Source organism: Scyliorhinus canicula, chromosome 2 (genome assembly GCF_902713615.1).
Source record: "Scyliorhinus canicula chromosome 2, sScyCan1.1, whole genome shotgun sequence".
NCBI classification, from domain to species: domain Eukaryota; kingdom Metazoa; phylum Chordata; class Chondrichthyes; order Carcharhiniformes; family Scyliorhinidae; genus Scyliorhinus; species Scyliorhinus canicula.
The window spans coordinates 41,408,643-41,421,888 of NC_052147.1; the positions used below are offsets into that span (position 1 = coordinate 41,408,643).

Below are 13,246 nucleotides of genomic sequence, written 5' to 3' on the forward strand. Positions count from 1 at the left end.
ACTCTGTCTACTGTTACTCACAAATTTCATATCAATGCTCTCACTTTTATTTCGCAGGCTTAAGACTTTGTTGGCAAGCCTTTGTGATACTTTATCAGGCACTTCTTAGAAATCCATGCACACCACATCCTCATCAAAAATCACAATTAAATTAGTTGGTTAGTTTCCTTGATTAATTCCAATTAAGGGGCAATTTAGCCTGCCCAATCCACCTACCTGCAGATTTTTGGCGTTGTGGGGGTGAGACCTGTGCAGACAGAGAGAGAATCAACGCCCCTTTAATTCCAGGATTGATCCTTACACCCGTTTTGAAGGGTATAATATTTACAAATTTTCAGTGCTCTAGCACCACCCCCATTTTTTTAAGGATCGGAAGATTACAGCCAATACCACTGCAATGCCTAAGTTTACTTCCTTCAATATCCTGGGATGTCCCACTCGGTTCAGGTGATTTAATCAACTTTTATATACAGCCAGCCTTTCTAATATCTCATCAATACTTAGCCCCTTCAGTAACTCAATGACCTCTTTCTCATTATGATTGTGGCAGCATAATCTTCTTGGTAAAAAGAGTGGTCAATATACTTCAAGTGAAAATTCTCAGTCTCGTGGAATCCCAATGCCCCCCCCCCCCCCCCCCCCAGATCTATCCCAGTCTATCTAATTTACCATACCTCCAAATCCTCTACTGATTTTTAGTTCTTCAATGCAATGTTTACTTTCAATAGTTCATGCCCTCATTCCCCCCTTTAAGATTATCTTCAGTCCTATGCTTGTGCCCAAATTTTCTACTCTTCCAACCTTGGTCTACTGTACCCACAACTGCGATTTCCTTGTGTAACCTCTTTATTGCTTCCCAGCTTCAGAAATCTCGGTCTCCATCTTTATCTTTGAACATGATGTCTAGTACCCATCTTATGCTCAGGTCCAAATGTCAACTGAAACAGCACTGCAAGGTGGCAAATCTGGAGATTTACCTGTAATTCCTAATGCCCATCCTGTTTATTTTTTTTACACAGGGATCAGAGAATCATAAACCAGTAATTTAAATTTGAGCTCGACATTGCTACTAGCAAACACATTGGTGGCAGTGCCAATTCTCTCAAGGAATCTGATTTGCTGTGGCAACGTGCAGTTTTATGTGCAAGTAAGTCTGGAGCTATAAAAAAGCTATAGGGGCTGGTTTAGCACAGGGCTAAAGAGCTGGCTTTTAAAGCAGACCAAGGCAGGCCAGCAGTACGGTTCAATTCCCGTACCAGCCTCCCCAAACAGGCGGCGGAATGTGACAACTAGGGGCTTTTCACAGTAACTTCATTTGAAGCCTACTTGTGACAATAAACGATTTTCATTCATTTCATTTCAAAAACATTGGTGGTGATGCCAATTCTCTCAAGGAGTCTGATTTGCTGTGGCAACATGCAGTTTTACGTGCAAGTTGTAGTCTCGAGCTATGGAAAGTGATGGTAGTGGCTCCAAATTTCTTTTGATCCCGCAGCTAACGGGAGTCTCTACTGCTGTTACTGCCTGACTCTGGAAGGATTTGCAGCTTGATATGAAACCTGTTTGGCTGTGTTATGAACACATCTTCCTTGGCCAACTCCTGGAGCTTCTGGCTCAGAGCCAGAATGTTACACACTATACCGCAAAACCTCCAACTACAGTATTACTGTATCTTAACAACAAATTGTAAACTTTAAATAATTTGAAAACTATCAAATAGTTCAAAAAATAATTTGTTTAATAACAAATTGGTTTTGGCATAAGAAAAAGGTCATCTGGGTGCAGAAATTAAAACAAATTTTAATAAACAAGGTTTTTTTTTTAAACCATATACTTGAGGCTAAAGTTAATTAACTTAAATTCAACAAAATAGGTATTATGATACATACCTGGAAATCAGTTGTTCCTGAGAAGAAGTTTCGACTACAGAATTACTAAATAACTCCTGACTTAATAACAAATCACAAATTATGGTCATAGAAATTACCATTTCAGCTCCCATTATGTGGTCATCAGCTACAAGTTATTTTTTGATTTGGTATTCACTGTCAAAATGCAAATCAACCTTTAATACAATTTTTTACAGCTTTAAATTTTAAAATATAACAAAATCTTAGTATTGCAAGTGTCTGAACGAACAAATGTGAAATCAGTTACTTGACCATAAAGTTGAAATTTTGTTCCTAAACAGATCAAACATTACATTAATCGAGTTGATATAACTCTGTGTTCTGAAATGTGAATGCAGAATGTGTTCTGTGGTCAGTAATAATCTTAACACTTCCATCAGCAGGATTGATTTCCTCAAGAATTTGTGGTGCAGCTGTGGGCTTAGTAAACTCAGGAGAGTTGCCACTCTTCTGGTCACTTGGAAGGTCATCCTCATCAAGTACATCATCATCATCCACTTTTACACACCTTTTAAAATTGACTGACTTTTTACAATTCACTGATGTTGGATCCTCAACATTTGCCATGCTGAGCTGCGAGGGTGGTATCATAGACTGACTTTTAATTTCAACTTCACTATTAAGTTTGCTCCCATCAACAGAAGTCAAGCAGTTATTGCTGGTCAATTGACCCGTCTCATCCCTTGGAATTTTCATTATAGTTCCTTCTGCTGCGTTAGATGCCGATGTAAAATTATTGCAAGTCCCTGACACAGCAACAAACTGGTCTCCAAGACTAGATACAAACTCAACAGCATCATTTTCCTTAGGTATTTCCTTATCCAATATGTTACCCCTTGCAGTAGATTCAGAGAAGCAGATTTTTTCTGCATGTTGCTGAATGTTTGATCCAGGATTAGAAGCTTCACTGGGGTTGATTCTATCTGGTTTCACAGAAGCTCCTTGAGAATTGGTGTTATTAGTCTCTTGTTGCTGAAATTATAAAACCAACATTAATATTTATCTGAATTAGAAATGGAAAATATTTAAAATTGTAAAACAAATCACATCGATCAATTTCTGATTTGCAAGGCCTCCGAGCTAATGCCGATAAAGGCAGGGAGGGATTTGGCAAATTTTGTTTTGCATAGTAACGGTTCCTTGGTATCATATGACTGTTTCTGTGATTGAGATGTGGAATAATGTGATTCAATGTCATTAATAATTACATGATTAACAAAAGTTGTCATGACAGTGATCTCACATAGTAATTTCAAAACCCCTTCACAACCCTTTCACAAAACACAAGAGTAGAAATCTTGAATGCACAGCCTGAAGCAGACCCAACTGTAAACTTCAAAATGGAATTAGGTACATAATTGAAAAGGAAAAAAAAATGCAATGATAAAGGGAAAAAGAAAGTACGGGGGACATATTGGACAGTTCTTTTAAAAAGGCACACTGGACCAAATGGCCTCCTGTAAGATTCTATGATTTCACAATAATTTGTGACGGTATAATATTTTCTTCACAATTATGATGATGAAGTGTCTGATAGCTCAAAAAAAACTGTAAATATATGAATTCCAAACTTAGTATGTCCTATAGTAAGCATATTTTAAAACTGTTCATGAGCAATCTCATAATAAGTACATAAGCCTGAAATAAAATTGAAGACAGAATTAGACAAAAACAAAGTTTTCTTGTTTGGTCAATGAAAACACCAATAAAAGTTAAATTTTGACAATTTATAAATTCTCTTTCTTGGGACACAAATGAAAACTATCCTCTGAGTAAAGACGTTTGTTCTCATCTCATTCCTAAATGGCCAACTCCGTATCCTGAGATTGTAAGCCCTTGTTCTGGACTCCCAGCCAGAGGAAACAACATCCCTGCATTTAATCTGTCCAGCCCTGTTTTAATTTTATACGTTTCAATTAGATCTCCTCTCATTCTTCAAAATGCCAGTTAAAGCAGGCCCAGACAACAGAATCTCTCCTCATACAACAATCCTGCCATTCCCGAAGTCAGTCTGGTGAAACTTTACTGCACTCCCTCTATGCCAAGTATATCCTTTCTTAGATAAGGAAACCAAAACTGCACACAATACTCCAGGTGTGGTCTCACCAAGGCTCTGTACAGCTGCAGTATGATATCCTTGCTTCTGTACTTAAGTCCTCTTGCAATGATAACAGTGGCTAGCACTGTTGCTTCACAGTGCCAGGGACCCAGGTTTGATTCCCGGCTTGGGTCACTGTCTGTGCAGAGTCTGCATGTTCTCCCCGTGTCAGTGTGGGTTTCCTCCGGGTGCTCCGGTTTCCTCCCACAAGTCCCGAAAGACGTGCTGTTAGGTGAATTGGACATTCTGAATTCCCCCTCAGTGTATCCCAACAGGTGGCAGAGTGTGGCGACTAGGGGCTTTTCACAGTAACTTCATTGCAGTGTTAATGTAAGCCTACTTGTGACAATAATTTTTTTTAAATAAATTTAGAGTACCCAATTATTATTTTTTTCCAATTGAGGGGTAATTTAGCATGGCCAATCCACCTAACCTGCACATCTTTGGGTTGTGGGGGTGAAACCCATGCAGAAATGGGGAAAATGTGGAAACTCCACACGGACAGTGACCCAGCACCAAGATTCGAACCTGGGTCCTCAGAGCCGTAGTACTTGTGACAATAATAAAGATTATTATTATGAAGGCCAACATATCATTTATCTTCCCAACTGCTTCCTTGTTCTCAGTAACTGGCATACAAGGACACCCAGGTCCCTGCATACGTCAACATTTCCCAATCCATCACCATTTAAATAATACACTGCCATTCTGTTTTTCCATCCAAAGTGCATAACATCACACTTATCCACTTTATAGTACATCGGCCGTGTATTTGTCCACTCATTCAACTTAACTAAATCACCCTGAAGCCTCTTAACATCCTCCTCACCACTCACATTCCCACCAAGTTTTGTTTTATCAGCAAACTTGTAAATATTACATTTGATTCCCTCATCAAAATCTTTGATATCTATTATGAATAGCTGGGGACCAAGCACTGATCTCTGCTGGACCCCATTAGTCTCAGCCTGCCACCTTGAAAAGTACCCATTTATTCCTACTCTCAGTTTCCTGTCTGCAAATCAACTCTTATTCCATGCCAATATATTACTTCCAATACCACGCGCTTTAATTTTGCACACTAACTTCTTATGTGGGACTTTATCAAAAGCTTTCTGAAAATCCAAATACACCACATTCATTGGTTCACCCATATTTATTCTACCAGTTACGTCCTCAAAATATTTCAAGAAAGTTTGTCAAACATGATTTCCCTTTCATAAATCTATGTTGACTTTGTCTAGTCCCATTGATATTTTCTAAGTGTCCTGTTATCACATCCATTATAATAGGCTCCAGCTTTTCCCTACTACTGATGTTATGCTAACTGGTTTATAAATCCCCGTTTTCTCCCTTCCTCCTTTTTTAAATAGTAGGGTTATATTTGCCACCCTCCAATTTGCCGGGGTTCTTCCAGAATTTTAAAAGATGACAACCAGTACATCCACAATTTCCATGGCCACCTCCTTCAGTCCCTGAGATGTAGTCTATCGGGCCTAGGAATTTATCAGCTTTTATTCCCTTAATTTCTCCAGCATTATTATTCTAGTAATACTAACTTCCTTCATTTTATCTTTTCATTCGGCCTTTGGTTCCTTAGCATTTCTGTGAAGTTATTTGTATCTTCCTCTGTAAAGACAGAACTAAAGTAGTTGTTTAATTGCTCTGCCATTTCTTTGTTCCCTATTATAAATTTTCCTGTTTTGGTCTGTGGACATTCGTCTTCAATAATCTTTTTCTTTTTATATATTTGACAGTCCACTTTTACGTTACTTGCAAGGTTCGTCTCACACTCCATTTTCCCCTCTTAAATTAATTTCTTGTTGTACAAAACATATCTGTAAGGAGAAGAACATTTCTGGTTTGATAATGATTCACTACTTGCTTAAAATGTTTGGTTCAGAAGGTGGTTACTTGAATGCATTTTACATAATTGGAAACACCCAATTAAAATTCCATTTGACCTTCTTTTCAGTCATGTTTAGTCCACTAGTGTTGTTCAGTTAACAGGGATTTTCATTTTCTGCCAGAATACAATGTCTTTAGGTGAGAGGACAGATAGGCAGCTTATGGAGGATTCTCTGGCCACAAGCAATGCCACATACTTTGAGAGTGCTTCTTTCTAAAACGAGGGAAGGTTAAAATGAGTAGCTGACCATTTCAGATCAGGAATGTCCCAGGTCTGACCAGGTTGTGCTGTGTTAGATTAAATTAGTTGGGGTAGGAGTCTGGAATTTTCTTTGCCAGTTGGTAAAAAAACAGACACCCAAGCACAATACATTTCGTAAGTTCTTGTGTTAGGATATTGGCGAGGGTGGGATCAGGCTTAACTATAACAATCACTGCAGGCTCACAAAGAAAGAAAGGCATTTAAAAAAGATATTAGATGCGAACTTGGACACAATCTTCAGCAAAGAAAATGCGGGGAAAGAACACATCTATTGAATTCAAACATATTAAGTTAATTAGTTGATATGGAGCAACCTACTTTTCCATAACTTACCTTAGAATGAATAACAAGGCCATTTTCACTAACTTCCGCCACATTAATTACCACAGGATGTTTTTCAGTCAACTCATTTGGGATTGGATCCTCCAAGGAAGTATTCAGGAATTGATCAATATTTTCCGAAGTTACAAACAACTTCTTCTAAACAGAAAGAACACTTCATGTTCACATATTTAATTGATGACATCTAACAAAAGCATATTCATTATGCATCCATCTTTACAAACAGTACTCCTGAAATAGAACACACAATTCTTTCAAATCATTTTTAAAAATAAATTTAGAGTACCCAATTATTTTTTTCCAATTAAGGGGCAATTTAGTGTGGCCAATCCACCTAATCTGCACATCTTTGGGTTGTGGGGGTGAAACTCATGCAGACATGGGGAGAATGTGCAAACTCCATACGTACAGTGACCCAGGGCCGGGATTCGAACCCGGGTCCTCAGTGCCGCAGTCCCAGTGCTAACCACTGCACCACATGCCGCCCCTTCAATTCTTTCAAATCTAAATTAATTCTTAAAAGTATTTTTGAATTTGCAGTATCTTTATAAGGAGTCAACCTGTATTAATAGATATTTTATTTTAAAAAGTACTTTGGGTTTTTTTGTATTATCAGTATATGTAGAATAAATTAATTAAATCTCTTCTGTAAAATGCAACCTGACTATGAATAAGACCAATGAAAACTTGTTTACACTACTTACAGGGAGGCAAAGAAACTGATATTGTACTAATAAACTTGACATATCAGCTTCACTTCCAATTGGCCAAGTGTCTTTGTAATTTACATTTCCTGACTCACAAATGGAAAGCTGCTCAATCCCAATTATCATTTATAATATGACCACATAACAATATTTTTTAATGTTTTTGCCCACTGGTATCAATAGATTATGCAACATATCATGGGCATATTATAAAATGGAGAAGGTGCAGGTTGAATCACTAAATCATCAAGAACTCATTTTGAAACCGGTGTTGATAATTTTTCATGCAAGACATTTTCCAATCTATTAGACTGCATTCGCTGCTCACACTGCCCAGACCCTCAGCGCTGCGAGGCCGCTGCACCACCGTGCCGCACTGTCCCTGGAAGGTTGTTGTCCATCAAATAACACCAAGGCATTATTTATCGAGGACATCCTTCACATTATTTTCTTTTACATAATCTCTAATAATTTTTTTAAATTTGAATGTTCCTTTAAGTATCTACTTTACCTTTCAATAACCCAATAACTGGATTGACCCTAAAAAGAAACAATATTAGGGGCTGATTGTAAAATGTTTTTAGTATTTGTTTTGTAAAAGCCATGTCAGCTCAATGGGCTAAACAGCTGGCTTGTGATGCAGAACAAGGCCAGCAGCGCGGGTTCAATTCCCGTACTGGCCTCCCTGAACAGGTGCCGGAATATAGCGACTAGGGGCTTTTCACAGCAACTTCACTGACACCTACTTGTGACAATAAGTGATTATTATTATGTCAGTGAAGAGGCAAAGTAGACAGAGCAGAAGAATGAATGCAGCAATCATGTTTTGTACACATCATCAGATTTCTGGGACTGGAAAGTTTACCTGTAAACAGTTGTGCGTATTACCAGCATGAAAGCTTTGCCACAAGCCTCGACACTCAGGTGATTTTACTAGCACCACTGCAGCATTGTCTTGAGATATGTTGAGTATACTTTCTGCAGTGTCCAGCTGATGCTCTGGAGGAAACTGAACAACCAAGGAATACAAGGCATCAGAGTCTTGTGCCCCAAATGTAATATTATACTCATGAGAATGAAGTACGGACTTGAAACTCTCTTCATTAATATTTCGTACTTGCAGTATGAATGTAATAGAGTCTTCATTTTGATGGTAATGGAAATCAGGACATACTGGTTCAGTTTTCTTTAAATAGTTATCAGAGCAGAATTCAGTGTTTGCAGATGAATCTATTTGAATGTGATCAGATGAATCTACCTGGAGATGATCGTTTACTTGCCCACCCACAGAATGACTGCATGCCTTTTTCATAGTCCCACGAATGTCTGGACCACTCAAAGTATCTTCTTTGGCACCATTTTCTTGTTCATCAGAATCTACCTCTGAAAGAAGTTTGGGACAAGCAATCACATCATTTATTTTTGCAAAACTATTATTTGAAACTAATGCAGTTTCTTTAACTTCTGACTCAGTAGATGTTTTTATTTGGCTCAGTTCAAGGTGTTCATTGTTCTGAGATTTTTCCAAATTGAAATCTTGAAGGGCACAAAGCTCACCTTCAGGGTTTACGCAAGCACCCACACACTCTCCATTTTGTTGTTGGGAATGTCCTTCAAGCGGACATAATTCTGATTCACAGAATGACTGGCCACTTTCTGTGGTCTCACTGCTCTTCCCTGTTTGATCAAGATCGCTACTGTAATCTTGTTTGATTTCCAAGACACTGGGTTGCTTCACAGATAGCACAGGCAAAGTGACTACAAGCTGTCTCTTCGATTTGTTAAACTTAGCTGACCCCAGATTTTCATCTACTGGATATGGCAGAGGCACATCAAGCTTGTAAGCTGGTTTCTGTGACTCCAAACATAACAGTTTCTCGGTTACATCTAAGCAAGCATTCTCGGCAGACTTAAGCAAAGGGAGGTCGATGGTAACCACCAGTTCTTTAGGTCTGGTGCTGGGAGCAGCTTCACGAGCATATCGATAATCTTGCAAATCGAAATGCGACCTGTAAACAATGGAGTATTTGGGTTGGGTAAATTTGCTGTCTTGCACATTTGTATTCTCGTCTTTCGCCGCAGGTTTTGAACCCTTGCTCGTTGTTTTAGCTTTCGTGCCATTCTCAGGGGCAATTTTTGACTTTGGAGGATCAAAGGGATAAGGAAACCTTAAAGGGTCGTCTTCTTCCGGAGACTCTTTAGGGCCACCGAGAGTGGGTTTGCGAATGACAGCAGCGTCAGGCATCCCCTTGTATTTCACCTTTAAGGTCTTAGCGTTTCTCAAATCTAGTTTTGCATTTAGTTGTTTCTCTATGACGTCGATGGAAGTTTGATCCACCATTTTTTTAAACTTGGCATTTTTACTGGCCATGTACAGGGTGTCTGGGTGAAACACCACATCATAGATCATGTGCTTTCTGCCACCTGTGCCCAGATCTTCCCTCCCAGGCGCCAAACTGTAGGGAAGAGACCAATGCTGCCCCACCGTCCCGTTAGCAACTTTTCCGGCCTTGCAAACGGGCTTATTTATCAGGTCGTTACTGCAGACGTTGATGAAACATTTCTTGTCCCCGCTGACGCTGGTCTTGAGGACGTAGCCGGGATTGGGATGCACGAACTTGATGTCCATGCCTCTCTCCTTCTCCAGCTGGGTGATTTCCTCTTCGTACTTCTTCCTATTTTCCGGGTTGGAGATCTCCTCCGCGTATTCGCACAACATGCTTCTAAATTTCTCATCTTTGAACGCTTTGGAAAAACGCTCCACTTCGTCCTGGGTCAAATCCAACTCCTCCAGTTTGGAAGCGCTCATTGTCCAGCCTGGGACGGCGGCGCGGCCTCAGCACATCTCCATCCGCCGCTGGGAGGAGGCGCAGCTTGATGACGTCGGGGCCGGACCCCATTTTCTTCCTAACAATTTCTCCGCCTCCGAAGGCTTCGTTTTAAGTTTCCTGATTTGTTGTTGATTCTAATTTTTTTTTAAAGAGCCGTTTAGCGTCACGTCCTTTTATATCCAGGAGATGCTGTGCGGGCGCTAGCTCCTCTGCGGCGGATGCAGACAAGAGACACGCGGAATCTTGATGTGTCGCGCGTCTTGGTTGCTACGGAAACGAACCCAAACACAGCCTCAATTCTAGTGCTTTCACTTCACCGTTGTTCATGCTGCAATCATTATACAGACATTTGAGGGAAGACAGTGATAATATTACAGGCTAGTTAGTAATCCATGCTAATATTCCTGGGACATGGGTTTGAAATGTACCACTGCAGTCAGTCACAATCATGGCGACCAGAGAACTATCATTGATTTGTGGTAACAAAAAACCCATCCCTAAGGGAAGGATATTTGCCTGATCTGGCCCTATATGAGATTACAGACTGTGGTAGTCACCACTTATGTATATCCTGTATATATATATATGTGTTTTACGGTAAGGCCCCTGTACTACAGGTACGGGGGTAGAACCCTGCCTGCTGGCTCCGCCCAGTAGGCGGAATATAAATATGTATGCTCCCCGTACAGCAGCCATTTTGTCAGCTGCTGTAGGAGGCCTCACATTGCAGTGTAATAAAGCCTCGATTACATTCTACTCTCGTCTTCGCGTAATTGATAGTGCATCAATTTATTGCACTGAGATTTTTCAGCGATGGACCTCTGCATCGAGCCGGATCGCCTGCAGCTGCATCCTCAAGCAGACAATGCCAAAAAGGACTTTGAACATTGGCTAGTCTGTTTTGAAGCGTACATCGTACAGCGCCAGACACAATCCCAGAAGCACAGAAGCTCCAGTTCCTGTACACGCGGCTGAGCTCCAACGTCTTTCCACTCGTCCAGCACGCGCCGACCTCGCAGAGGCCATGGCGCTACTGAAGGAAAGCTACGCTCAGCGGACTAACAAAATCTACGCCAGGCATCTCCTCTCCATTCAGTGCCAACTTCCCGGTGAGTCGGTGGAAGATATCTGGCAAGCCCTGCTCACCCTAGTTAGACTGCCAGGCCATTTCGGCCACGGAACACTCAAATTTGCTGATGAGAGACACATTTGTTACGGGCATAGGGTCTGACTACATCGGCCAGCGCCTCTTAGAAGGGGCCACGCTCGACCTCGCGGCGACCAAAAAACTAGCGCTCTCACTTACAGTCGCATCACGCAGCGTTCAGGCCCACGCCCTCTGTGCATCGTGGACTCCGCCGACGGCCGACCCATCGTGGACCCAATCAGCGACCGCCCTCAACCAACTCCACGCCTGTGCCGCGCGGCAGCCAACCAGCCCCAGGGGACCCAAATGCTACTTCTGTGGACAGTCAAAACACCCCCGACAGCGCTGCCCGGCGCGGAACACCCTCTGCAAACCCTGTGGCAAGAAGGGACATTTCGCTGCAGTGTGCCAGGCCCGCTCAATCACCGCTATTGTCCCGGCACCCCCCATGTGCGGCCAGTGGGCGCCACCATCTTCCCCTCCTCGGACCATGTGCGGCCAGTGGGTGCCGCCATCTTGCTCGGTTCACAACACATGTGGCCCGTGGGCGCCGCCATCTTGTCCCTCCCAAGACCAATGGGCGCCTCCATCTTGCCTGCCCCCAGGACACGTGCAGCCTCAGGGCGCCACCATCTTGCCTCCCCCAGGACACGTGCAGTCCGTTGGCGCCGTCATCTTACCCAACCCAGGAACCCTGCCCGTCGGCCACCTCATCAGGCCGCTCATCACCTGCAACCACTGACGACCAGCCGCATCTCGCCTCAGTCACGATTGACCAGTCTCGATCACACAACCTCGCGACCGCTTCAACAAAAGTTAAGGTCAACGGGCACGAGATCTCCTTCCTGCCGGACTCCGGGAGCACGGAGAGCTTCATTCATCACGACACGGTAAGGCGCTGCTCCCTCGCAGTACACCCCACTAACCAGAGAATCTCCCTGGCCTCCGGATCCCACTCCGTGGCGATCCGGGGGTACTGCATCGCCACCCTCACTGTCCAGGGCGTGGAGTTCAGCTGCTTCCATCTCTACATCCTCCCCTACCTCTGCGCTGCCTTGCTACTCGGCCTGGACTTCCAGTGCAACCTCCAGAGCCTAACCCTGAAATTCGGCGGGCCCGTACCACCCCTTACCATGTGCGGCCTCGCGACCCTTAAGGTCGACCCGCCTTTCCTTTTTGCAAACCTAACCCCGGATTGCAAACCCGTCGCCACCAGGAGCAGACGGTACAGCGCCCAGGACAGGACCTTCATCAGGTCTGAAGTCCAGCGGCTGCTTCGGGAAGGTATCATCGAGGCCAGCAACAGCCCCGGAGAGCCCAAGTGGTAGTGGTCAAAACTGGGGAGAAAAATAGGATGGTCGTTGACTACAGTCAGACCATCAATCGGTACACGCAGCTCGTCGCGTACCCCCTACCACGCATATCTCATATGGTCAATCAGATTGCACAGTACAGGGTCTTCTCGACAATGGACCTGAAATCTGCCTACCGCCAGCTCCCCATCCATAAGGCGAACCGCCCATACACTGCGTTCAAAGCAGACGGCCGCCTTTACCACTTTCTTGGGTCCCCTTCGGCGTCACCAATGGGGTCTCGGTCTTCCAACGGGAGATGGACCGAATGGTTGACTGGTACGGACTGCGGGCCACCTTCCCATACCTGGACAATGTCACCATCTGCGGCCACGATCAGCAGGACCATGACGCCAACCTTTCCAAATTTCTCCACACCACCACTCTCCTCAACCTCACGTATAACAAGGAGAAGTGCGTATTCAGCACGAACCGCTTAGCCATCCTCGGCTATGTGGTCCAGAACGGAGTTCTGGGGCCCGACCCCGATCGCATGCGCCCCCTCATGGAACTCCCCCTCCCCCAAGGCCCTCAAACGATGCCTGGGGTTCTTTTCGTATTACGACAAGACCCACCCACTCATTCAATCCACCTTTTCCCCTGATGGCCGAGGCTCACCAGGCCTTCAACCGTATCAAGGCCAACATCGCCAAGGTCGCAATGCACATGGTTGATGAGACACTGCCTTT

General features: G+C 43.2%; 1 protein-coding gene across 2 annotated transcripts; it reads right to left on the reverse strand.

Annotated features, from left to right (window-relative positions):
* Positions 1–1,719: 1,719 nt before the first annotated feature.
* Positions 1,720–10,077, reverse strand: dnaaf2 (dynein axonemal assembly factor 2). Of its 2 annotated transcripts, none has more exons than XM_038776428.1 (3): positions 8,093–10,077; positions 6,512–6,655; positions 1,720–2,882 (listed from the first exon to the last, which is right to left on the reverse strand). In XM_038776428.1, the coding sequence occupies exons 1-3, from the start codon at positions 10,034–10,036 to the stop codon at positions 2,205–2,207; spliced, it is 2,766 nt and encodes a 921-aa protein (XP_038632356.1). In that variant the 5' UTR covers positions 10,037–10,077; the 3' UTR covers positions 1,720–2,204. The 2 variants fall into 2 exon arrangements, with proteins under 2 accessions (XP_038632356.1, XP_038632347.1); XM_038776419.1 differs by having other exon boundaries at positions 6,512–6,658.
* Positions 10,078–13,246: the final 3,169 nt, after the last annotated feature.

What these genes read in the sequence shown, in the direction of transcription:
- dnaaf2 (XM_038776419.1), bottom strand. Translation starts at nt 10,036, where the DNA reads ATGAGCGCTTCCAAACTGGAGGAGTTGGATTTGACCCAGGACGAAGTG. An exon ending in ATACGCACAACTGTTTACAG is followed by an intron (nt 6,659 to 8,092) that starts GTAAACTTTCCA and finishes CTTTCTGTTTAG; the next exon opens with AAGAAGTTGTTTGTAACTTC. An exon ending in GCCTTGTTATTCATTCTAAG is followed by an intron (nt 2,883 to 6,511) that starts GTAAGTTATGGA and finishes TTATAATTTCAG; the next exon opens with CAACAAGAGACTAATAACAC.